Here is a 27,959-nt window from a genome sequence, read left to right as displayed (position 1 = left end):
TAGTGCCACATCTCACAGGAGCACAAACCCTCCTTTACCCAGTCCACGTGGGTCAAATGTTTATATTCAGAGATAGGCACCTGAGACAGCTGATGAATAGGTCCAACTCACATACATTATGTGTTCAATCTTTTTTTTTTTTAATTAAGCCTTTAGAGGAACCAAAATTACTGAAGATGTATGATGAGAAAATACTCAGAGATAGCACTTCTATGGGTAAATAAGTCACATGTGCTCGATGGTTTACATTGGTACTACAGTTTGTGAGTGCATGTCTAGCTCTCTCTACTAAGTGTACATTTCTGTCTACCAAGTGTACTTTCTTCACAAGCAATATTTAACAGTTCATAACATGTTTTTGGTGAGGAAAAAAAAGAAAGTGTTAAACCCTTTAAAAAAATCTTTCTTTTTTTTTCTTCTTTACTTTTTACAGGCTTGTGGTGGCACTGGTGTGGTTTTGCAGCGGCTAACATGATTTCAGTTCCATGCAGTCACTCGGTTCACACCGTGTTGAGAACAGAAAGGACTCACTTAGACATAAAAAAAAAGGATAAAATGACATGGCGAGCTCTTGACAGACATCTTTCTGTTTCTCTCGTCCTCAGAGGCCACCAACAGAGTCACCGCTGTCCTTTATGGTCCTTTAAATATCCTCATGTAACGACTGACCGCTCTACCATTTGTCCATACAGGCCTCAGCACCATTACAGGCTCACAGGTAGAAAACGGCGTCTGCTTGGGGAGGACATGTCTCTCTTTGCGATGCCCTTCTCTCCATCAGTGCCATTTTTTTGCAACTTGAGCTGCTTGTCTCAACTCTAAAGGAGAGATGGAGATTCTATAGGCCACAGGAGATATTATGATGCAAAACCTCTGTTTAGGACTACTGTTGGGTTATCAATCATATCGCACAGCAGCCGATTTGCATGGAATGGATGTCATCTTCAGATATTCAGCATACAATGATTTAAAATCCACAGTCCGTGTGAGCAGAGGCAAAGGCAGGGCCTCCAGTAAAATATAGTTTTCTATCTTAGCCTAAAATTCACCAGTTTATACTTTGGAGCTGAAGCTGAATCCAGACTAAAAACTTAAAAACACTGCTTGTTGGTTTTAAAGCGCTCTCTCTAATCATTATCACAGCAGTGTGGCGGTTTCCTTCCAAACGTAAAGACAGTGGTGAGGAATGCCAGGGGTTGTGTTGTTAAAAAAATAAAAAATAAAATTCCAACATTCACATGAATTTGTAGATACAGGTCTGCTGCCTGTAACCATAATACACACACGCACACACATACAAATGAGGAAAGTGAGTTTAGCTGAGCCAAATTTTTGCAAACTGTTTTGTTTGCTCAATCCTCTTTTGTTGCTTGATGAGTTGGCTTGATTAAATCAGCAAGTACCAGAAAGATTAAAGGAGTCTTTTTAGGTAAAAGGATGTGAAGCTGCTGTGTCTACATGGTCTGACACTCGATCTGGTACTCACACAGAATAAAATAAGTGTTTCTGGAATTATGTCGTGTAGTTATGTGAATATGTACATTTGAAATAAAACATAAAACCCCCAAAATCATAAAAAAAAACAAAAACTCAAGGGTGGGAAATAAACTACAAAAATATATACATACACATTATATATGCATATATGATGCATATATACACACATAATGCTATACATATATACTGTCTTTATATATACATTTACATATTACACATCGACACTCATCTTGTTTGTTGTTAGTCACGGTAACAGATGCTTGTTATCGCGCCCTAGAGGAGAATTGGTATGAGGGCGAAATCTTCTATTTTTTCCCTTCAGTTTTTCATAACTCATCCTTTCTTTCTCTCTTTTTTGTTTTTTTTTTTGATTGGATAACTCAACTGAAAGGTTCTTATCTGTTTCTGTGTAATAGCTGGATGAAAAAAAAACGTCACTTGAAAAGGTAGAAAGAGTTGGTACTTTCTCACAGGTGGGCAGGTCACCAGCAGAGAGGAGAGCTGGGGGGTGAGTTGAGAGGATATTGGCTGACACAGTGTGCACCCCTCAGGTCCAGCCCAGCAGATGAGTTGGGATACGTTGGGGCGGGGGGTTGCGGGGAGGAAGTTGGCAGGCAGTGATTGAGTACAAGAGGAAGAGGTTTGTCTAGTTCCAGATCCGGAGGAAACTGTCCCAGGAGCCGGTGGCCACAGCCATGCCGTCTTCTGTCACCCCTAAGCAGCTCACTCTGTTGTCGTGGCCTGCTAGCACACCTGGGAGTCAAAGAAAAATAAACCAGAGTTAGACGTCAACAAATCTGCAACCCAAAGCCAAAGTCAAGGGCCATTCAAACATAACAACGTTTAAGTGGGAACAGACAACTTTTAAACCCCACCCTCCCCCATCTGTTCCAAGTGGTGAGCCTAGGAACTACCAGCAACACAGGACACACTGCATTTTGTGTACCACAGCTCCACAGTCTACCATTTCTGCTAATGGGAATAACCTCAAGCACCACTGTTAACCATTAACCTACAAGTGTGTGTGTGTAGCCACAGTGATGAGGCTAACTGTTACCATCACATAGCTAACGTAACTTAATAGGTCGAATCGTTTCTGTGTGAGTTTGTTGGGGCCATTTAATGTCTTGGTGTCAGATGTTAGCCACTGCTGCTGTGTTACAGGGTGTCTTTTTAATACCACTTTAAATTAAATTTAAGACTAAACCTTCGATGGAAATACACATCAAAAGCAAAAATAGACTCTTTCCAAGTAGACACATTGATGTCAGTTCAAAACGAACAATAAAAATGACCCTGATACTTTCTGTTCTTGCAGCTCTGCATGTGCCACTCCACCACCCTGATCCCTATTTTACAATGTTTGAAACACCTTTGACATACAGTGTAGTTAGCTTCATAAACATTTCCGGGCACTGGCTTTAATCACCACAAGTAATTGTTGTTATTCTTTTAAGCTTTTTGTCATTTCACTTGCATCTTCCCATTTTTCATAGCCTGCAATGTCCTAGTCTAACGATGCAGACTCATTACGTGATCTAAGTGCGTAGAGGGGGCAAAAATAGGTGCATTGCACACATATAGGTGTTGTGTTAAAGTCTGGTACCCCATCAAATAGTATTTCCCTCCTTTCAAAATTATGTTTCCTATAGCACCAACACCAAAAATTATAGTGGTGATGTGACAAATAAAAATTAAGACCCATTCAACCTAAAATTTGAGACAGTTTTATACTTTTCAAAGCCTTTTATCACTAAAAGTGACATTTTAAGACTTCCTAAGGACCCGCGGCCACCCTGTGTTAGCCCATGCTAACGAAGCTGATGTTGCCACCTGGAAAGAGGATTAACGTTAGTATTTAATGAGGGGAAATTCTCTATTGTATAGATGTATACCTCTGCCTCTGGGTCATTAGCTAATTAAGGGGTGCTGTAACGTTAGTTGTTTCCCAGGAACAACATGACATTGCCCTGGTGCCACTGTACAACTCCAGCTTGGGCGGCGAACTTTGCTGTCTCATCATCTGCCCCCGTAGCACCACTGTATTGTGTTTTAACTGTTTATCTGACTGTTTTAAGTCAGTCAAAATTCTTATTGTCAGTTAATAGTTAATTATTAACATCTCTACTGGAGATAGTTACTGCAAAGAACTTATAGTAATACTCTTTGGTAACTTGAGGACAGCTACTGTTAGCTACTGGGGAAAACAAAAGTGCTTTCCTCTTCCTGCATTGGTTCGTAATGATTGATGCACTTCCTGTGTGCTATTAATTGAGCCTCAGTTTTCCCAGGAGATTGTGCACTGTGGCAGACAGAAATGCACAGTGAATGTGAGGCTTATAGGGAACCAATCTAAATGCTGATGGTGTCATTATTCTACAGCCATTACATTTTGCAATCAACATTTACTTCATAATGATAAAGTTAAAAGGAAAAAAACTCCATTTCCACTTTAATTACTCAGACGTCATTGCAAAGTCTTCAGCTTTGTAACATAAGCAGTAACTAAGTTGATGTTCACACACTACAGGCCTTTAAGTTCTGTTAACTTGCCACTCATTTGTCTGTTCATAAATATTCTAGGATGCAACTTATGCTTGGTATTAGAGCTGAATCCGTTGGTCAATTAATCAATGAGACGATTTACAGAAAAATTATTGGCAACTTTTTGATCATCAATTAATCGTGTAAGAAATTTTTCCAAACACAAATGCCAAAAAATTCCAGTTCCAGTTCCTAAAATGTGCTTTTGCTCCTGTCACCAAACAAGAAAAGTCGACGTTCGGCTTATCTGTCCCCTAAAATTAACCAGACTTCAGACGTCACTTACCTGCACGCTCGCCTTTCAGGGTGTCCCAGACGTTGCAGTTGAAGTCATCGTAGCCAGCCAGGAGCAGTCGTCCACTCTTGGAGAAAGACACAGAGGTGATGCCACAGATGATGTTGTCGTGGCTGTACATCATCAGCTCCTGGTCAGCACGCAGGTCAAACAGCCTGCACGTGGCATCATCTGAGCCTGTGCCAAAGGCATTTCCGTTGGGGAAAAACTGCAGGAGATAAAAATCAAAATCAAGCACAAGTCAGGATGTGTGTTGTTAAATCATATTAGGGATCTGAAGCACAGCGCAGAGGGCTTTCTGTAAAGAGGCTTTTTTTTCCCCCCAGAGCCTCACAGACCATCCAAGGCCAATATTAGAGCATACACCTAAGACAGTGACCTGCTTAAAGGAGCAATTTAACATTAATAAAACTGTATTTTCAGTACAGGTGGGACAATCATGACCGATATATTGGCATAGTTTACTTATTTGCTTTGCACAGGAATAATGCCTTTTATATTTCTGATACTGCAACAGCAGTGTGCAAGATGTTCTGGATGGCTAGCCTCTTACAGCAAAACAGATGAAGACAATTATGCTGTTCAAAAAAGCTTAAAACAGTGAGGTGGAAAAAATATAAATTGCTAATGATAACCAAGTACAAACCATGTTGTAAAATGCAAAAAGAGACAGATGCACTGCCAAATTGGAAGTAAATCAAAATCAGTCCTCTCTGCTTTAATCTTTTACACTCTTCTTTAATGCAGTGTGTGAGTTTCAGTACTCACGGTGACGGCATTGATGTCGGACACATGGCCGGTGAAGGATTGCCTGCACATGCCATCACGGATGTCCCACAGCTTGGAGGTGGCGTCACAGGCTCCTGACACAAAGGTCTTGTAGTCTGGGCTCAGAGACAAACTCATCACATCCCCTGTGTGGCCAGTGAAGGTGGTGGCCTGCTGGCCTGTCTCTATGTCCCACAATGCACTGCAAGAGAAGAGGTAGTGATTAGGTATGAGTGTCCCCTGAAACAATAGATGCTTAAAAGACATATAAGCTCCTATACCAATATAATTTTGAGATATATGTGGATTATTACAATTTCAGTGCTGTCATTGATGGCCTTTTCCACATGTATACACCTCTGTAGGATTATGACACCGTATGACTGACAATGTGTCTGCTGTGGGTATCTACTCTCATTTTTTTGTCCACACAAAGGTAATTCCACAGCAGCAACATGAGGGTAAATTAGTGACAGTAAGAGGATGGATACTGGAGAGAAACTCTTGACATTTCTATATGTTTTGGGGCATCTTCAGTTTACTATGTGGTTTGGAAACAGGAACATTTCTATCATGTGAAGGGCTTTAAATTCTTTGAGTCATGGCTCACCAGGTGGTGTCTCCGGAGCTGGTCAGTATCTGGTTGTCATCCAAGAAACGACAGCAGGACAAGTAACCTGGAGATAAACAGAGGTTTAACATCAGATAAGGATTGTCTGCCCTGCCTTGTCAGTGCCCCCTGTGCAAGGCACTAGTCCCCAGCGAAGTCCTCCTCCAGACACGTTTTAAGACACTTAAATTAATACTAACATTTGTTTAATATGCTTTCCCCACATCACAGTTAGAGCAGATCTACTCTTTTTTTGAAATATGCTTGCAGTATTTTCTCTTTCGCTTTCCACTTCCTCCAGCACTGTTCGCGTTAGGTTGACCAGTGAGGGAGCAGGGAGTATCAAGATGGCTAGCATTAGAGGAAGCATCAGAGGGATTCAGCCATACATGTTTGAGCTTCATTCAGACCCAGACTCAGATGAGGAGCCTGTGCTTTAAAATCAGTAACTAGTAGACATACATAATTTTTTTAGCATGTTAGCTTGAAGGCTAACTGGCAGTGGCTGACACAGCATTGGTGTTTGTGAAACAAACATTATCTGCTACGATGGGGTTTTTGGTAGATAGTGGAAGGCACACTCCAGCAGAGTGAAGGTTTTTAGGTCCATACCCCTGTCAATATGTGTTTCCTTTATCAGGCACTGATTGGCTTTTGTATTAATGACGTACCTAATCTTGCTTGCTCCGCGTACGTTTGAATCTCAGATTTTAGGGAAGTGCACAGACATTGCCCCCTTCAGTAGAGGAATGTGAAAACACCTCTCTAGTGACAAATTTTGCACAGATACAAGTCAGTATAGTCAAGGTCAGACATTTTAGGGGACATAAACAGAAGAAAAACACATTTTTGATGTGCTAATCCCTCTTCAACAATGTTGCTTGATGTACGTTTTAACCAGGAGTGATATATTTCCCTTCGAGGGGGGCAGGAGCTCACCCTCGATCCACATCCTTTGATTTTAAATAAAAACAAGTTGAGAAATGGGCATCTACCTCCAACAATGTAGCCCTGTGGTGGAAAACACTCATGTCCCTCCACATTCAGTGATGTGGAGGCTCTGAAGTTGCACTAGCATGTCACAGATACTGATGTGAAGGCAATTTGTGATCATGATGAAATAGTACGCGCTCTCTCTCCCTGGGCTCACAAGTGAGATAAATTAAATGTACTGTGAGCAAAGTTCTACCCTATATTTGTGGCAAAATATACAAGCTTACATCGTCCTGAATACATTGCGAAGAGAGACAATAGCCTCACACTTATCTATGTTGGTAAGATAAACAGTTCGAGGAGATGTTTGCTCCGGGAGACGTGCTGTAAATAAGTCTGTGAAAGCATGGGAGATCCAGTGGAAAATACCGACAGCTTGTGTAGCTTTCCACTGTTTGACTCACTGAACCAGCCAGTATGTACAAAATATCTGAAATATAAAACTACAATAAGGGAATATGTGTGTCAGGTACAGGACAAATCAGGCATGATGCCCTCAGGTCAGCATGTGATAGAAATGTGACTGTCAAAGTTAGTTAGTTAGGAAATGACAAGCAATATGCTGAATGTTAGTGGTTCTTTTGAGTCCAGCAAACCTGTGTGTCCGGGTAGCTCTCGGGTGACGCGCACGTTGCCCTCGCGGGTCTTCAGGCTGTATATGGAGCAGATGTTGTCCAGGCCTCCACAGGCCACATAATTCCCAGAGGGGGCGTAGGCGCACGTCATCACCCAGGAAGAACGCAGTGGGATGGCATGCATCTGAGGATGAGGAGAGCCATTAAAAGGTTAAGGTCAAGTCATTTGTTTAAATCCAAAATGTTGTGTGATACTTTTAAGTCATCAGCTGACAAAATTCTGCCACTTCCTCTGTACTTCATAGAAACTAAAGGATTCATTTTCTTATTTGTTTGGTTGGCACTGTCACAAAAGATGCTGATAATTAATGTGGTTACATTCATACAAAAGAAGCCATGTATTTTGTCTATTAGAAGAATCTGAATTTGCCTTGCAATAAGGTGAGAGCATGATATTCCTGCCGCTGGCATTAAAGCTGGAGTGCGCGACTTTAACATAGAAATGAACGTCTGATACATTCAAGCCCTTGCCAAATAAGTATACACAATGCTGATTAAGCTTTTTGTGGCCAGGGGAAGTTCTCTGTGTTTCGCAGTATACCAGAGTTGTGGTGTCTGTGGCAACTTTCCCAAGCTGGCGCACCAAAAGTGATGCATTTTACGTCAACCAGCCAGAACTAAGAGGCCGTTTACACGTTGTCGGCTATTTTCATAAACGGACATTTCACCATCTCTGTTTTCAAAAAGATCTTTGTTTACACTTACCCGTGTATATATACACAAGAGCATGCCAAACCTGTAGGTGGCAAGCTCAAGCCTTCCATGTATCCACTGTCACCATAACAACATAGGTCGCACTTTTGACACAGGTGCAAGTTCCGGCGCATACTGTGACGTCGGCTGCCTATAACTCCGTTTATCTCCGTTTATCTCAGTTTACATGCAAACGTGCAACCGGAGTTTTCCAAAATCTCCACTCTGGCCGGAGTTTTTAGAAAGACTCATTTTCAGAGGAGAAATCTCCATTTGCGTGTAAACGAAGGGCACAAACGAAGCAAGATGTCTCCGTTTATCAAAATCACCGTGTACGTGTAAACGGCCTCTAAATGGGGCAGGAAGAGAGGAGACACCATAGTGACAGAGCATCAGCTAGGAGTATGGCAGAGGTTACGGCCAAGAAAGGTTTCTGGAGTGGATGCTCCAGGAAAAAAAAAAATACCTCAACCTTCAGAGGTAGGATGAAAGTCAGAATATTTGCACAGGAAGACTTGAAAAGAGCACTCCTGGAGTTGGAGAAGATGCAGCGAACTCACCATATCGTCACATCGCACACATCGTCAATGTTTGTCTAATCACTCACTGCCAGAGGGGGGAGACAAAAGTTCTGCCCTCCAGCTTTAAACTGATTTTTCTCAAAACACACTGATCACCATTTTACCAGCCAGATTTATTTTATAAACAACAGCCAGATTCATATTATAAATATTTAAAGAACCTCCAGGCAACCACATAGTTGTCACTTGGATGGTGGCTTGTCACAGTTCCCGACATATTTACAACAGTATTGTGTTTAATAGAACCAGTGCATAAATTACAGCCTGTACTCTAAAAGCAACATCTGGACTGTTGATACCATCTCTACAAGAGGAGAGTCAGTGGAGTCTGATCAGAGCAGCACATTACTGATGGCAGAAAACTACATATACTGTAAATGTTCTTGTACATATTATACTTTCTATCACTGATTATCATTAACCTCACCTTATTTGTCGTGTAGCTGTCCCAGATGATTAGCTTTCCATCTTGCGAGGCACTGACAAGTAACCTGGAAACAAGTCAAGAAAAGCAGCGTGAGACGCAGCTCACACGTTGAAAAAACATAACCTAAAGGTGCATGCACCTGGATCATTAAAAGCAATGAGAGCCAGCAGCCACCTAACAGAATACTGTGCTATACTGTCTGAATAAGTATAAGGTGCTCTGTCAAAAAGCATTCAGCGTGAGCTCCCTACTCTTCTCTCCCAGTCCCCATTTCCATCTATCTTCCCTCTTCCTCCCCCTCCTGGTGGAAGTCTCCTTACCCAGGGAAGCCACTTTTAATGTCCCAGTCCATGTAATATTCATTACCCCAGTTATGTAAAAGTCCCCACTGTCGGGTGGGAGGTGGAAGCCTGAGGAGTTGGGAAAGCACTAGAAAGAAGCTGGGGTGGGGCAGCAAAAAAAAAGAAGGCAGAGAAGATGGTGAAGTAGAAACAGTAAAGAGTGAGAGCTATACGGTGGGGCAGATGCAAAAACAGCTGGAACCCCTCCCTCCCTTCCTGACTGGGTGTTTCCGTCTCTCCAGGGACAGGAAGTGGTTTGACAGTGCTATGCTACAATCAAGAGGAGAGCCATCACGCTCAAATGTCAGTTCGCTGTATACAAAATAAACACTGGCCTCCTGCAGGGTCACCCAGAGGGTGCTAGGCACACACAAACACACACAGAATAATCATAATTGATAAGCCTATGCATCATCAGCTGAAGGTAATACCAGTGGGTTTTACTGGAGAGAAAAGAGAGAATCTAATCTGCCAAAACAGAACAGATGTGTTTTATCCATGATATCTAAACATCTGCAAACATTCACCAGAAAAACAGAGCTACATTTTGGCTACACCATCTTCCAGTTCATTTTCTATGGATAGAAACCAGTGCACTGCATGCATACTGTTGGGAAAATATGATTCTTGGTGCTCGTAATTGCAGCAAATTGTTAAAAAAGCAGTTTGTAAGTTTTGAATTTAGTGACAGCTCAATGTAAGCATCCACAGTTGCAGTCAGATGTGGACTCACTGATGAATTTTGAATCATCATAACATTTGGAATACTGGCAAATCTCACAAACTGCATCTTTAAGGAAATATTAAATAAGCTGTGGTGGCTGCCCGTCTCTGTGCGTGGCTAATATCATTACTGTGCTCATAGTAAGGGCGTAAAACAGTGCTAGCACTTAGATGTACAGTAGTAGTGGAGGTGGCAGTAGTGACAGTCAATTATGGTGGTATTAGTCATATTAGTAGAACAGTAGTACAGTAGTAGTAGTAGTGGAAGTAGTAATAGTAGTAGTGGTACTGATAGTAGTATAGCCCCACACCTGGGACTGCCGTCACTGCCCCAGGGCATTGCATTAGGAGACAGATGGACAGAGAGAAAGGTAAAGAGTGATACAGATATATTAAATTAAAAAGGAAACATTTAATACCAGTCACATGAGCAGACAAGATCCCCTTGACTTTTAGGTAATTGTACCAGTGTATATTATATTGTATATTTTAGGAATTACTTCTAATGTAAAAGTGTAAGCAGTTAGATCAAATTTCAATGCCAGTGTGGTAATTATATTGTAAAATTACTGCAACGTGGCTGAGGGTGTGCCCATGTTTGCCTACAACGGAAACCTGCAGACTGTCAGCCTGTGGTGACACTTTATTGCCCATCCCTGGCACACAGTAGATCTTGACAGTTGGAGCTGTGGTGTTTGTAGTCGCCATGCTGTCACTGAAAGTCTTGAAATTCATCAGTCTTTTAGAGAAGAAAACTCCAAAATTTGCACAATTCTAATAAAATCAGAAAAGAAAATGGGCTCAACTGTGGTTATTGTTATTATTTGCATCCCTTTGTGCTCTTCAAACTGTCAGCATTTTTGTGTGACTCTCCCTGTGGGCCACCATAGGTAGTAATTTATGAGAACTAACAGAGCAAATATCATTTTGCTTCATAAAACAAGAGACTTTATAAAATGGTAGCTATCAAGTAAGCAACCTAAAGCAGCAGAAAATGACACCATATAGCCAGCAGAAGAAGAAAACAACAAACCTACACTAACCACTGCAGAAAGATATTTTGAAGAAAAACATTTAAAAACAGGTTTACAATGGAGTGAGGGTGTAAAAGTGCATTATTTTTATTAAAGTTACCCCAAAACTTTCCAGAAAAAGGGGGTAACGTTACATGTTATCCTAAAGAAAAAAAATCCTAGAGTAAAGTACAGTTATTTGCAGAATTTACAAGAATTATACTTTCCAAAAAACACAAATCAGACCAAGCAAAAAAAAAAAAAAAAGTATTAAAAAGCTTAATTTCCTGCGCTTAGCCAACAGTTGTGTTGTATGTGGAATAAGTACACTACCTGGAGTCGCTCCCCCAGTGCATTGCATAGATCTTGGCCAGGTGGCCCCTGAGAGTGCGTCGCGTCCGCATCTGTATCCGGCCCACTGAGTCCAGACCAGCTGTGATCTGCCAAAACACAGGAAGGGGCGTCAGCAGTGTCACCAGAGACCCGCACACACTTATCACCACAAACACACACTGGACAGTGGACTCAAGCTGAGGCAGCAAAAGCAGGCAAACAGTGGAGCTTATTTTGGTGTATAATGTCTGTGGAGTATTTACATGGATTCAGTGACAACATGTGTTTGTAAATACTGACAGGCTGAGGAATTTCTAATGTCTATTTTGACACCTTGATTATCTCACTAAGCTTTAGACCTGTACACGTGGCTAAAACTACTGCAGAACTTATAAGGAGATATCACTAGTTAGTGGTTTAAAGCTTAGCTCATGGCTTTTTCTGTATATATTTATTTAGCTGGTTCACCAAAGTGCTTAGCCTTGTGAAAATATGTGATCTCAATTTGTTATACAGATGTATTTTTCATGGTTTGCACCATTTCAAGTAACTGTTACTGTCTTGAACACTCCCTCCTAGTGCAAGATGCAGTGATTGTTACTGTAAACATTTGCACAACTGCACAGGAACATATACACTTAATTGTTTACACAGTATTGTGTATGTGGAGAGGATGTCTTACCTGTGACAGAGTGGAGTCACTGCAGGCTTTCCTGGCATCCTGCAACACAACAAACACCTTTATAACCATGTAGACCAGCGGAAAAACTTCAGCTCAACTCTGTCACTGCAGAGCTAAATGCAACACCTGATTACTGTGCTGACACACACACAGACATACACACACAAATAATGAAACAAAAAGACAAACTTAGATAAATTAATGGCAAAAATGACTTCTAAATAATAAGGGTGGGAATCACCAGAGGTCTCCCGATATACCATCACACTACTGCTGCAATTTTAAACTTTTTAAAGTAGGGGCGTCAAAAAAAACGCATTAACTTCCATTAATTAATCACAGGAAAAAAAAAGCGTTATTGAGGGCTTTGTCACATGATGGAGGCAGATGAGAAGACACTGCTCGGCCCCGTGAATGGAACATTAACATTTAAAAAACGCCCAGATGGAAGTGTTTGTAGGAGCTACGTTCTCTGCAGTTTCTGCAATGAGGAATTTTCATACCATCGGAGTACTGCAAGCCTGAAACACTTCACCTCAACACAAAGGATTTAGTAGCGAACCCAGAGGTCCGAGCTAGCACAGCTTCGGATGCTACACTCATCCAGGCCACCAGATGCAAACTTAGTAAGTCTACCTGTAACTGACTGACTAACTCCCTTACAAAATGGACCGCAGACCAGTTTGTGTGGTAGAGTACAGGGGGACAAGTGTCCAAAATCCAGCAGCTTTACTGCGACACGTGTCAAAATTTAATTTGAACTGAAATTTTTAAAATACTTTCACAGCAAAAATTGATGTGATTAATTAATCACAGAGCATGTAATTAATTCGATCTATTTTTTTTTAAATCACTTGACAGCTCTATTTTAAAGGTTTTGCAATATGCTGAGAATTGTGATGGCATACATTGCAATCTACTGTGATTTATTACCTTTTTTCCCCCAACTGAAAATTAAGGAAAAACTGTTAACATCTGTTTTTATCTAATAAGATATAATTTTTGGTCCGTTCATCTAACTTTAATAATTTTTATTGCAGCAAAATGTATCGAGTGAACTGAAAATGCAAGTGATTTTATTATACTAACAGGCTACCAATGTGTTTAACTTGTATTCGCAATATTAATAATCTATTAATTTATATAATATGAAATTTGATGCTTTGCATCTGTGTATTGATACCATACTGCCGCACAAAATATCATGCTACTATGCTGTATCAATATTTCCCCCCACTCTCACTAAATAACTGTCTAAACATGTGCCATAAGTTTTTTCTAATCACAGAAATTGAATCTCTCAGTGATCTCAGAACAATCACACAGCAGCAACTGACATTTCTATATTAGTTCCCACAATACAATTCCTGCACGAGAATGGAGGTGGCTGATTGAAAAGTTATATCGAGTGCGTCACTGTCTCATCTGAAACAGTGTGACTCACAGCTTGCAGTGAACAGACAGTGGCACATATAACGTACAAACACAACAACACACACACAAGTCAACATAAACAAACATGTGCACACAAAATGCTGCCGTACCCGGATCTGATTGCGTAGTTGCTCGGCTTCCTGCCGCAACTGTTCCAGCTCGCTCATTGTCCCTCTGTCAAGTGTTCAGGCCACACTCTGCTCCAAATACTGACTGGGCTGGGAAAACACACGTGCCTGCACGCACACACGCACACACACACTCGCACACCCACACACACTCGCACACGCACACGCGCTTTACCAGCTGACACCTGCAAGACAGAGAGACAGAAATACTATGAGTTCAACAGGCAGACAGGGAGTGAAGGATGGGAAGACTTCCATCAGACAAACATAGGTATCCTGTATTGGCTCAGACCAAAGGAGGGTGCTGCAAAGGGTGGGGCTGAGTGGGGGCCTGGAGGGTGGCCTGGCTCTTCAAACACCCCCAGTCTGGTTCAAAAGGCCATCTGAGCCAGGCTCTGACCTTTCCTGACTCAATCAGCCTTTTGTGTTGTTGTAATGCGCTGTTTGCTCGACCCGCCCCAAAGAGCCCCGAACATACATGTGTGTGTGAGAGTTGTGGGCAGATCTGGATGGTTTATTAGACAGTGCGTCCAAACGGGAAAGAGAACATATGTGCATATATTCATCCATGCGTGTGTGTACATTATGTGAGAATATATTTAAATGTGTGTCTAGGTTAGGTATGTCAGATCTGTCTGAATGTGCTCGCATATGTGTGTATGTGTGTGTGTTCGCACATGCGAGTTGCCACTTCCTTTACCTTGGGGAGCCTGAATGTGGGTCACAAAGCACTTAGACACTCCTCAGAAATGTTTGGACCGCGCCCCCCACCCCCCCTCCTCATTTTCCAGGCTGTTTTACAGTCTGCTGTCCAGAAGTCTAACCCTCCGAGATTAAATTTTCAGTTCCATTTTCTATAATTCAACAATTACACCGAGTCCAGCCCTTCCCCTCCACAGGAAATCATGTTAATGTAAAGAGGAGGTTGTTTGTGCCTTATCTTTTGCAGAAGCTTTAAAACCATTGGAGTCCAGTTACTTACTCACCACAAAAGAAAATCCCATAATTTAACAAATAGCAAATCAATGTCCATGCTGCTGCGACTGCCTTTAAAGATACTGTGAACGTGTGGAAAGCTACTCTTTTAGATTCTCTGCTCACTTGGTTTTGGCCATTGTGCCTCCGCTCTGCAAACACAAGAGAGGATGCTTTGGACTGCTCATCGAGGACTCTTGTCTCAGCCAAGGAGGTCTTTGACAGTAACGAGGCATCAGGGGCAGCGAGCGTTGCAATGCTTTCAGCTGCCCGGGAGTGACGTCACTCTCTCCTCCGGCTGACGCAACCCCCCTGAAGAGAGGCTCTCAGCGTCAGCTCGCCTGTGATGTGGTGCTGCTCTATGACTGCCGTAGATCCATTATACTGTATGCCTCTGAAATCTGCCACGTCACACACAGCACCTTGTTGACTACCAAAACATCTGATATGACCTTCTGCACTCGGCTAAATATTTTCAATCAATGTTTTCAGCCCGAGGCTTGTGTGGTGAAAGGCAACAGAGCACAAAAGAGAGATGGGGTGAAAAATAATGCAGGTATGATGGAAGATGACGTAAAACGTGATGTGTTGGGGTTCTTTCCTATCAGTCTGGATAAAACTGACAGCGCCAACTTTAAGGCATGTCATGGCTGTGATTTGAAGGAGTGCCTTATGAATTGTTTTTTTCACAAGTGGATAAAGCATTAGTCATTTAGAAACCAAACAGGCCACTTAGTACTGCTGTAGTAACTAACCGCATACTAACCACAGCCGAAAGAAGCTGTAACACAGATATATGTCCCTATAAAAAGGACTACATAAAGTTTACCTATAACAATTTATAGTTGTAAAACTCAGTGAGCAGTGTGTCTTTTCTCCAGTTATGTGACTGGAGTCATGCAGCCAATCAGTCGGGCCAATGAAGGCCCAGAGCATGGCACAGGATCAGGGGCGACAAAGGCAGAGCTGTGTGTTGGAGCTGCCTATTGTTTAGTATAAGGCTGCCAGCTACAGTACATAGTGCTGCTTGGCACCACTGCAGTTGGGTCTCTGAGACTGGCCATGGGAGACTATAACTGCTGCAGCCCTTCAGACACCAACAAACCAACCAACATGTTCAGCTTCACACTTGAGCTCCCAGCAGCAAGCAGGAGACAACTGTATCTGATCAACAGGGCTGGGTATCGCTTAAAAAATTACAATACCAGTACCCTGACAGAGCTAACGGTTAGAATTACACAGATAACATTACCTGCAATTATTAAAAGGTTTAAAGATATATTTGAGCAGTCTCAGTGTCAATGGGAGTTTGTTGGGACCATTTGACAGCTTAGTGTTAGATGTTCACCATACTGTGTTACCTGGTGCTCAAGGGGCGACTCGCTGGGAGGAGAGCGGCTCCAGAGATGGCAGCAACATAAAGTTTTCAGCGCAGGGTTGGGATGGTCTGGCTGTCTGTTCTACATTGACAAAGTCTTTCAACAATGCTTGAGCAGCTTGTACATGACCATTTAGGTCCTGACACACCAAGCCGACGGTCGTCCGTTGGTTTGCATCTGTTGCCCTAGGCAGTGTGGTGAGTCCCACACCGTTGGCTTGTTTTTGGCCTGTTCAGTATGTTGAATCAGCACCAATAACGCAAAAAGCGGATTGGTGAGAGAAATCCCTCTGATTGGCAGTTCAGCTCAGTGCACAAGAAGAGGCACAGAAGTGAGGAAAGTAAACAAAGAGCTAAATTCATGAGAGTGATACCAAAACAAACTTGTTACATGAGGTAAGATTATTTTTCTTTAGCGAATGAGCTCTTTAGCAGAAATGTTATGTGATAGTTTATCGTTTACTGACACATGGTAAATATGCTTTGTTCTTTCAGTATTGGATTGTGTTGTCAATGTGCTAACTGGCAACAGGCGTAAAGATGCTCTTCTAGTTTCACTTTTCAAATGACAATTACAGACTACCGCTGCCGGCTCGTGTGGAGAGTCATTTCCTCTCACTCAGGCACAGAACGTATGTGCTGGTTGGCTATCAGCTGCAGTTTTTACAGTGTGTTCTTGTGCAACTTTTTGGTAAAAACACAGGCAACATGAGGTGATGCAAGAGTTCTCTATCATTGCCACTCGTTCTCTGAAGTTGGTTTGGTGTGTCTGGGCATTTACACATGACTCTAGTTGTCCAATAAAAGAAAAAATAAACTGAATAAAATACACAAAACAGGAATTAAATTTTCAAACCAATATTTCTAAAAAATACCCATAAAAACATAAATAATAATGCTGAGCACACTATTTTTATAAAAGTTTTTTTAAAAAATTAATTTTAGGCGTTTTTGCTTTTATTGATAGACAGCTGTAGACAGACAGGAAAGGTGGGAGTGATCAGAGGGATGACATGCAGCAAAGGGCCATAGGTCAGGTCAAACCCCACTGCAAAAGACTTATGTGGGGTGCACACTGTACTAGGTGAGTGATAGGTCACCCCCACAATATATTTTTAAAACTTTTGAAATGTGTTGGCATATTACAGAAATGTATGCAGTATGAAGTAGAGCTGAAATGATTAGTGTATTCATCTATTTGTTAAATTCATTTGCAACCTGAAAGCGTCCAGCTTTTCCAATATGAATGGTTGCTGGTTTTCTTGGCCTTCTCTTTTATCACAAACACAAATTTAATAGATCAAGGAAATAACTGGAAAATTGATAATGACCATAACCACTAGTTGTGGCCATTTATATATGAGAGTGGCATATACAAGAAGTTTTTGTATGTAAGCTCTGTTTTTACATCTGATGTTATTAGCTGCTGTTGCACAACTTCATAATTCAGTTTTAATCCAGGTTAACAACGACTGTAAAAACGATTCTGTTTGTCCTACTGCCATGCAACCTTTCACTTTCATTTTTATACCACTCAGGAGAAATAGAGACACACCAAGAGATCTCCTTAACTTCTCCATAGTAAGGTTATTGTCAGTCACAAGTCACTATATTCTCTGGTTCCCATAATGAAGCTTGGTCACAATATATAAGTTACAGGAGACACTGTCGCTTCAGTGTGTGTCCCTGCTGGCTCAGTTCATGATCTGCTTGAAACATACAACCATAGGACAGAAGTGTTTAAATATATATTAAATCACAACGCTCATCAGCATATTTTGTTTTTAACTGAAATTTGTCAATGAGACTTTCTGCTGCTTCTGGGTCACGTACAGTAGAAAGTCAGTCACATCTGCCTCAATCATGAACAAATACTGGTGAACAGAGCAGCAGGAGGTGCAAGCAGTGCAGCTGCACCCAGAGCCACAGGGGCCCAACAACATGAAATGGTCAGGAAGTTAAGGAATTAACAGTATGAAAAGCCTGGTCTAATCAAATTATTGCTTGACAGTCCACCATGAGCAATTAATACCAGTGTTTACAGTAAGATTCGACCATTCACCACTCGCAAAATCACATTCTATAAATGGGGCACAAGTATTCTTACTGTAAGCCGTTCAATTTTAAGTTACAATGAACAGAGCATTTACAAGAGTAACCCCACACCTACGCTTGATCTCGCCCAAAGAGTTTCTATCTGAGAGCCAATTTTAGGAGCCATGAGTGTCTGTACTGGTTCAGCAGGAAACTCATTACGGCTCAGTGTGTGAAAGTAAAAACTGGATACGGCAGGACAGCTCCACCAGGTGTAAACTTGTTCAGGTAACCCACTGACTATTTCAATCATCCGGAGAATGGAGGAAATACCTGGTGAGATTCCAGTAAGGTGAGGCCACATGTTTTACTTCTCGTCAGCTGATGCACGTTGATATATCATTTGTGTCATGAGAAAGCAAATTGCCCCTCGGTGACAAATAAACGTCCTCAACTTGAATGGGTTATGAGAAAAGGTTTTATTTTTTCTTATTATTACACAGAAGTGACTGGAACACAGTGAATGAATGTGTGATGACTGTATAAACTTTGATCACTGGTTTCGCCCCACCTATACCACATGATTATAATGCAGTCACACATCATTCCTAATGGAAAAATTACAAGAGCCCAATTAGATAGAAACAGTTTTGCCCAAACAAGCGCTACGTCACACCCATAACATGAAGCAAACTATAAACCTTCTACATGACAGTTTGAAATTTTCTGCAGTTGTTTCACTCTTACCCCAGGTTAGTTTCTCTGAGGTGTAGTGTTGGGTTTGGTAAAAAAAACAGCTGGACAAAAACGAAAATGTAGAGCTTGAAGTTGCAGTACACTAGGGCTGGGTGGTATGGTTGAAACCAGTATTACAATATCATAATGTGGCAAACATATTCAAAAGGCACATAAAATATTTAATTAAAGTCCAATGCAATGAGCTGCATTCCACTTTTTGGCTCTCAAAAATACCATTCATATTTGATATACTGAATATTTCATCGCCCATCCCTTCGAGCTACACGACATTATTATTGTGAGGAATTTATATATTGTCTTTCAGTCTTTCATACTGTAAAATATTTTCTATTTTGTCTTTTCCTGGCTGTCGGGACCCAACTACCTTTAGTTTATCAATTCGCCTGATGATTTTCTTATTTATTGTTTACTTATTTTAATATATAAAACAACAGAAAATAAAGATATGACTGTTAAAATGTCACACAACCAACTGTGACATCTTCAAACTGCTTGTTTGATGATACAGGACTAATAAAGTGACAAATCCTCACATTTGAGATGCAAAAATTTAGCATGACAATTGATAATTAAGCTATTATAAAAATTCTTATTGGTTGTCTTTCAGCCGATCCAAGAATTGATTAATCAGCTTAGCTTTGCCTGGCTTTAAAGGCTGTAAAACATTACTTTATTTGAGTATATCAAATGAACAGTGTATGTCATCTGAATGCCCATCACACCCACTTCATTTACATCTAACATGGCATGTCACCATCTATAAATTATGTGAAAACACCATGCCAAAAATACTAAAACCTGTACGTATGTGCAAACAGGGTTCAAAAAGCTGCAGATTAATAACATACATGATTAACTTTTACAAACTGTAGCTTCATAATGCATTATACATTAACAGCCCCGCTGTCCTGGTTTATTGCACACTGACTGTCAACAGCCAAGACAGGAAACCATCAGCTGCATCATATGGAAACACTAGAGAAAGAAATGCACACGTATTAGCCATCTTTATGAAATCATATGAGTCAAGATGCATTTCTGATACGAGCAACAAATTGCCTGAGCCTCGCGCCCCGTCACGCTACCAGTTGCCACTCGGATGAAGGCGGACTGACATGTATATTTAATGGAAAAGGAAGAAAAAAAGCTACGCAGGGTGTCGTGCGACCACAAATGAGAAAGCCTATGTGTGAAATGGGAATAGATAAATACGTGCGTATTAGTGAGAGATTTTGCCACTTTAGTTCCGCGTGAGAGTCGTTTGACAGCCCGTTAAAAAGGCCGCGTTTGGATAGCTGTGAATTCCCAGCTTTGCTTAGAGGGAAAAAAACCAGCATTGAGGCAATAGTAGCTCGGGAACAGTTATGTCAATAGCTACACCACTGCTCACAGCAACGACAACACCACAACTCACGGGCATTTGTGCATCTCTCCTTCAACATTTAACTAACTAACCCCGCTGTGAGTGAAGCAGGAAATAGCCAAAAAGCCTCCAAATTATCAAGACAAGACTACACGTCCTTACCTGAAACGGGCTTTTTTGGCTCTGTCCGTGCTTCCAGTCCGAGTCACAGCGGTCCGTTTTCACACGACAACCATGGTCCCAGCTGTGAGAGGAATCGCAAAGGCAGACGTGTTAATTTTAAGACAATTTAATCGGTTTAAAGCAGCAGAAGCGAGAGCGACTCGGGTCGGATTAGACTAAAAATTTTCACCAAGCAAGCTAATCACCACACCCATGAAAGTGGGAACATGGCAACAGCCTACGCTGAGGGGTGCGCGGTGGTGAGTGGATAGATCATGTTTTCATTTCTCATTAATTCAACACTTTATAAAATATGATCCATAGTGAATCTATTTAAATTCAGGTAAGTACTACAAAACAATAATAATAGCAGCTCCTTTTAGCTTGGAAGAATATCTAAATTGAGTTGTGTCCCCTACGGACTAAATGGTACCTTCCGGCAGCCCCCTCAACAAAAAGGAACCGAATGGGATACAGGAAACAAATATTAGACCTCTAAAGCCTGTAGTAGTAGTAGTAGTGGTGATTCAAAGGGACTCCACCTCAGCTTTACAAAGACACATTTTGCCCAAAAACTCCACTATTTGATTTGGTCAAATATCACTACACCTAACATATCAAAAGAGTAGTGCAAACTGTATTAGTGTTAAAGCTGGAGGTGAGGAAAGTTCAGTATTTTGTGTTTTAATCTATTCATGTAATCACATAACAATTGTTAATTTGCATTGTGGCCTGTGAGCATTATTGATAAGTTATATGTTTTCTTTTTCAGTTTATTTTGCATATAGAAACAGATCACAAGTACAAAATACTTCAAACTACAGTGTATGTGCAGGAATAGATACCAAAACTAAGATGGTAATATTGCAGCTGTTCAGCCTATAATGAGGCTGTCCTTAGCAAAAGGTAGCCTACAGTAAGTCTGTGTATAGCCATATGCTTTAGAGGTAAAATGACAAGTCATTTGACAGTCAGTATATGCCAAAATTGTGGTTCAAGCTTCTCAAAGACGGGTATTTTTCTGACTTTCATGTTAAATTGATTACATTTGGGCTTTGAGCTGCTGGCAAGCCTTTAAAGACACACTCTGTGAAACTATGATGGCTATTCTACTATTTTCTGAAATTCTATAAACCAACAATTAATCAATAATTGTTATTGGTTGTTGTAAAATGCTCAGAAAATAATAGAGCTGCAACAATTAGTCAGTCACTCAGCAACTATTTTGATCATTTCATTTTTTCAACTTAGTTTTTTTGTCAATTCCAGCAACTTTTTTTCTATTGTTTTACAGCTGTGCCTGTGTGGCTTAGAAGCAAAACAATAAGTGAAAATAAACCAAACACATACCAGCTTAAGTATTATTTTAAAATAAAACAAAAAGTATAAATAAGGAAAAGGGAATTTGGACAAAAAAAGACTAAAAAAAAAAGTAAAATAAAAAAAGCTAAAGGTTGGGGAGGGGAGTTGCATGTGTGTTTTTTCTCACAAGGTGAGTCAGGTAGTGGAGATAAAGATGCATATTTACTGTAAAATATGTAGGTGGATTTCAATCACTTCACTTTGTTAGTATGGCAATAGCAGGGCCCCATCTTTTATTAAATATTTCTTTTTGGAGGCTCAAGGAGTACATTATGTGTTGATCATTTCATTTTAAATGTATTTTGTGAGCTAAAATGACAGAAATTCACTGGTTTAGCTTCTTAAATTTGAATATTTTCTGATTACTTTGTCATCTATGACAGTAAATTAAATATTTTGGGCTTTTGGACTGCTGGTCGCATGAAACAAAACATTTAAAGATGTTACCATGGGCTCTGGGAACTTGTGATTTTCAGACCAAATTATTTTTCAGTTTATCAATAAAAGCGGATTAATAGCTTAAAAAAATACTTGCAGGCATAACATCCTCATAATCCTATTGTACCAAAATAATTTACAGTATATCCAGTATCTAGAATACATAACAGTGCAGATAAATTTAGTTACTACTTCAAAGCCACCCAAAATCCAAACTTAAAGCTGTCAGGTTTGGATTGTGCCAGGAGACAGCTGTGCCAAGTCTCACCCCGACACACCGCGGTTGGCCTGCAGTGGGCTCATTGAAAAGGATCTCTCTCCATTAGGACAGGATGAATTTTTAATGGGGCCAATGAAAGGGAGCAGTGGGATAGGCTTTTCCATATCTCTGCACGAGCCACAATCAATGGAGGGAAGATGAAAGTTGCCCAGCCCTTGGTTTCCTTTCCGAGTGGCATGGGGTCAGATTAAGTCTAATTGAATTCACACACAGCAGTGGTTTAGGTGTGTCAGACCAATTTCCCCCTAAACACATTATGAGGATTAGGATTAGCATGATAGCAGAAACATATGTTGTGGTTGGTTTGTCATTAGTGCAGCCTGGAAGTTGGTAATTATTAAAATATAATACATTATTAAATACAGCAAAGTACAGGACGTGGTTCTCAAATAAGAAATAGTTTTTTAACTTCTCCACCCTAGCCTATGACATCTGATTTTTACTGTTGTTGTTGAATGTGTGGCTTAATGAATGATGACATCTAAACAGGTTTTTGCCTTAAAGAGGAGCTACGCCCATTTTCAAAATTCATACATGTTGTTCCTGTGGTCTAAATATGTCCAAAATTATTCTTAAAAATGAACAACTCTCTCTCAAATCTAAAAGCTAGAGTGCTAACACTCATATTTGTTATGTCAAAGGGTATAAAGTCTGGAGCTGCTCCATAGACAATGAATTGGAAAAGATATTATAGATGACACTGAGAGCACCCAGGACTCTGGACTTTAAACCCTATAACATGACAGGTTTGAGACTTACTTCTCTGGTTTCAGGCTTTGAGAGAGGGTAGCTCATGTTCACAAATATTGATTGAACTTTCCCAGGCCATGGAAATAACACTGGAAGTCTTAATTTAGGTGGCGTTCCCCTTTAACTTGTTTTAAAGATGACATCATCTCAGCCCAAGCTGTCTGTTGTGTCACATCTGATGTTGCTCAACAAGTTCATTAGTGAATTCTCAAAGGTAGTTGCAAATCATGCAACTGCAATTCAGCTCTACTCATATGTGTTTCAGCAAACAGTCATTTCCTTATCAAAATATATATTTAATATATATATAATATATATTATTTTGACCACAGATTGATTTGCAGGGACATTTTTTAAAAACTATATAAGCAGGAGTCAACTCTGCCCTCTGCATCTAGTGAGCAAAAAGACCAGATTCATTAGCCAGTGGAGAATCACAGTCAAGGTGTCCAAAAGCACATCCTTGGCCAATCAGGTCCCTTTGCCCATTGCTTGGCAACCAAAAGGAGAGGGAGGGAGCAAATTGACACTGTAAAAATAGCACATCAATAGCCTGGTGTCTGAAAAAAAAAGAAAGACACACATGTTGGTGAGGCTATAAATAGCTTCCTGGAGACTGGAACAGGTATCATGTACAGTTACTCTCTTGTATTGTTTCTCATGGATGAGATATGTTTGCATCGATGCAAATTCAGCATGGGCAGGGCAGTAAAGAACAGTTGCAGCCAGGCAGCTGAATGAAATCATTTGAATGTGAGGGAGGTTTGGTGGTTTTGGCATCCCTTTATTACTGCGTAGTAAAGGCTCAAAACTAACAACAGGTTGGTGTTTGCAGACAGCAGTTTGCCATCTGATGTTTGGCATAAATGCAAAATTACACTGTCCTCTGCTGCAATAATACATTTAAATGTATTATAATAATAATCAATAATGTGCACAGACAAGTTTGCATGCCAGAGGGGATTTAGGGTTTAATGGCTTACATGCATAACTTGGCTGATAAGTGATCTTTTCATATTATCTCATAATTACATCCACATATTGTTCAGTGGCATCACAATGAGCTGGGTGCTTTATCTAGTGTCTACATATTATCTCATCACTACAATGTCACATTGTTAGAATGGGTCGTATACGTGTGTCCTTTGTGTAACAGGAGAGTAAAGCAAAACCAAAAATAGGTCTCTCACATCCAATTCAGTTTCACAGGACTGCTTAAAAATGAGCCCAATACGTGGGTGATCAAATCAAGTGGAGATAATGGGACGTCAATCTGAAGCAGCTCCTCCGTGCCTATTTTTATCTGCACGTTCCCATTTTTTGCCCACATGTGGCGACGCGCCCCAACGACCCCCATGTAATACTTCCACTATATCAAAGGCAATTAAAAGGTGTAGCAACAGCAAAACCTTAAAAGGCTTTATCAGGGCCGTCTTATCCACCAGACATCTCCCGGGGAGGATGGCCGTTGCCAGGGTAACCCTCACAAATGGCAACTGACGTCAAGAAGGTAGGAGAAATACCAGGGAGAGCCAGAGCTGCTATGCATAATGGATTATTGAAAAAAGGGCCCTCTTGAAGAGTGCAAAGTGACTTAAAATATGCGTGCCTCGCTGGGCTCGCCACCACTTCTCTCTCTCTCTCTCTCTCTCTCTCTATCTCTCTCTCTCTGCGTGATGAGATGTTGACAGTTTCAGGGTTTTACTTGTTGACTGGCTCAGCTTGGGTTTGACTGGTCCAACTGAAATGATCCATCCTGAGTCAAACAATACTAAATAACTATCTCTTTAAAGGACACATTATGTATTTTTTTTCTCACCATACTGGATCATTTTAAAGCCATTTATAAATATAGGTACTCTTGTATTGATGTGAATACATTGCAGATGTTCTGCTGTGAAGTCTCTGAAAAGCAAAACCTTCCTCTACAGTCCTTAAATCAGAACGCATGGCTACCTGCACCACATCCCACCCAACCTGATCTAAAGTCAGAGAGCTAGCACATCAGCTGTTACCATCCCCAGCAGATCCTGTGTTAGTCACGTAACAAGGACCCACAATGACACTCACATGTAGCTTCTCAGAAAAGATCACTTCAGATTATGTGCAAGTTCACAGCCCAACTACCAGCGGTTTACTCTGTCCCTGTGTCAGCTTCTTGTCTAATCTCAGTGCTGCTGTTGGCCCATGAGAGACTGTCACAGCGGCAGCTCAGTGAAGAGCTCTCATCGTCTCTGTGATAATGCCTCTCATGTTGTGTTGGAGTCGCACTATCGGGACACCGATTGTGGAGTCAGGTTTGGTGATGGCAAAGGCCCAGCGTTGTTGCTATCCAAATGTATACAGCAAGACAGAAGCACGCAAGGGCGTCGCTTTTGTTTAAACACTGTGGGGGTGGATGTTCCCTGCTCCCCCACCTCTACAAAATTTATGCCCATGAATTGACATGGTGTCCGGTTTAGGGTAGAGATGGGGCATACAGATGAAACTACAGTCATAATATCACAGAAATACTTTATATCAATATTCTAGCACGTGTTCATATCATGTGATTAAAAACCTCACATTCCTGTGAAAGAATAGTGTAAAATCATAGGATGTTTTGAGTGAGCAGAGAGATAAATAAATACTTATTTGTTACTGACATGTGCGTTAAGATTAAATTAACATGCAGATATATAGTATGTTAAAAGGTGAATGCAATATCTAATACCCACAAAGCGATCCTGTGACTGTAAGGCCACATATTCTAAAGATGCAACATCATAAATGTTTCCCATCAATCTGTATTATTATTAACCCCATTACATGTGTAAACTGTACACTAATTAACACCACAATGAGTAGGCCTGAAGCGTATAGCTCTTTGTTTCAGGGAGAAGCTGCAGAGGAAATGTGCAAAGAGAAGAAGTGAAAGCGTTTCAGTCCAGGGGAATCCCAGACACTTCTGTAAATCAGGGGTGCAACAAGCAGCATAAAGCATGAACTAACATGCTCTGAGTTTCCAAAGAAGTGAATCACACAAGTCGTGTATGGGAAAAAGAATTAAAGGAAGTGAGGAACAACCCTGATGTGCTAATGCCACACTATTCGAATGCCTCCTGTTCTAGCTGCAACACTAAGATGCCAGATGATCATTAATTTATAACCACGAGCCCACCATTACTTTGCCTTGACATTTTGGTGCACCATGGGTTCAGAACACGAGATCAGGTAGTACCTCCTGGTTGCCTCGATGCCAGTGCTACGGATCAGTTTGACGAGCTCACAATCAAAGTGCCACAGACACCAATGTTTCCTCTGTTTCTGTAGTTCTGCAACAGCGGCTTAACTGTTGGGGCTCCACACCCATCTCTGTTTTAACTGAAATGATGCTCCTAATGCAGATTTCTTATTTTTGATCCCAACTGTGCTTCTTTGAGCTTTACATTGACATTTCACCATGAACCTATAATCATTTTAATCTCAGTTTTACCCTGGAAGTTATTTTTGCTGTGGCAGTCTATCACAAATGAATGAATCCAGAGGAAACACACAATGAGGACACTCATGTACACAAAAAAAAATCTAGATTTAGTCAAATAATGAAAGCTCTTCTACCTTTTTCCAGCACAGATGAGTAGCAGAGGAGGTGGGCGTTTTCTGCATACGTCCTAAATAGCATGGATTGTGAGTCGCACAGAGCGCTGTCGTTTCAGTTCTTCCTTTCAGCTGTGAGTGTAGATGCTGCTAGGAGGAGCAGTAAATGCAGAGAGTGAGAGACAGAGCTGGAGTATGAGGTAGAGAGCTGCTGAGTGGGAGGGTGAGCATATGGGGGGCATGGAGGATGGGAGATGGAGTAGTATTTCTGTTAAAGGGACAGAGTTTATTTCTCCCATACTGTAGTTAATGATATTACAGGATAAGTTGCTGAATTCCTCTGTTATTTATGACAAACATGTTGCAATACTGAGCTCCAGGGTGGGTTTATGGTGAGGCAATTACTCCCACATGTCATGTTGATGTTATTAAAAACATAGTTACAGTACAACAGGAGGACACTGCTCTGTGTGTGGGTATTGTTTGTTGGCTGTCATACTTTGTTAGCATTATTAGTAACACCCATGCTTTTCCTACTATGACAAATCAAAATGTCTGCTATGAAGAAGGCCTTTGGGGAATAATGAGGGTTCCCACACATTTTCCTGGACAAAATTTCAGAACTTTTCCATGATTTTCCACTGTCATAACATTATTTTTCTCTTATTCAGACACACCAGATTCACAAATAGTTCGAGCTCTAGCTGGCAATACACAGAGGGAGAAAATGAGAAAACATGGGCTACTTAATGGTCAATATAACGGCACATATTAGAGCTGCTATATGTCAACAGCTAGCCTACAGAAAATATATTTGCCATTATATTACACTTTAAAGGGTTTGTCTAATTCCCTGACTTCCCCAGGCCAAGATTGTGTAATTCCATGACTTTCCCAGGTTTTCCATGAGAGTGGGAACCATGTGTAACACTACATTTACATCAGAAATAGTGAAAACATTAGGATTGTACCTGCCTGTCAGATCACCAATTTGTAGGTGCTTTGCAATAAAAACTTTTAACCCTTCAAAGCCTGAGCAAATTGGCCTGATTCCTTTCAAGAACACACAACAAAGGCAATGAGCAGCTTTACAAGCAATGACCCCAAAAATACAAAAAAAATGTAAAAGTTACAGGAAAACTAAAAGGCAAAAAAACAAACAAGGAAAGGACCCTTTTCTGT

General features: G+C 40.8%; 1 protein-coding gene across 1 annotated transcript; it reads right to left on the bottom strand.

The window, feature by feature from the left end:
- Positions 1-167: 167 nt before the first annotated feature.
- On the bottom strand, positions 168-26,954 carry LOC117253744 (guanine nucleotide-binding protein subunit beta-4). Its single transcript, XM_033621415.2, has 11 exons — positions 26,799-26,954; positions 20,369-20,450; positions 13,680-13,882; positions 12,136-12,174; positions 11,454-11,560; positions 9,044-9,107; positions 7,304-7,466; positions 5,715-5,781; positions 5,105-5,306; positions 4,328-4,544; positions 168-2,250 (listed from the first exon to the last, which is right to left on the bottom strand). Exons 3-11 carry the CDS (start codon positions 13,734-13,736, stop codon positions 2,144-2,146), a joined length of 1,023 nt encoding a protein of 340 aa, XP_033477306.1. The 5' UTR covers positions 13,737-13,882; positions 20,369-20,450; positions 26,799-26,954; the 3' UTR covers positions 168-2,143.
- Between the last annotated feature and the right edge of the window lie 1,005 nt (positions 26,955-27,959).

This window comes from Epinephelus lanceolatus, chromosome 6 (genome assembly GCF_041903045.1).
Source record: "Epinephelus lanceolatus isolate andai-2023 chromosome 6, ASM4190304v1, whole genome shotgun sequence".
NCBI lineage: Eukaryota > Metazoa > Chordata > Actinopteri > Perciformes > Serranidae > Epinephelus > Epinephelus lanceolatus.
This window is presented reverse-complemented; position numbering and strand designations above follow the sequence as displayed.

Excerpts from the sequence above, each read along its gene's own strand:
- LOC117253744 (XM_033621415.2), bottom strand. The coding sequence starts at position 13,736 with ATGAGCGAGCTGGAACAGTTGCGGCAGGAAGCCGAGCAACTACGCAAT. Across the intron at positions 12,175-13,679 it reads AACTACGCAATCAGATCCGG|GATGCCAGGAAAGCCTGCAG; the intron begins GTACGGCAGCAT and ends GTTGTGTTGCAG. Across the intron at positions 11,561-12,135 it reads GTGACTCCACTCTGTCACAG|ATCACAGCTGGTCTGGACTC; the intron begins GTAAGACATCCT and ends GTGTTTTGGCAG.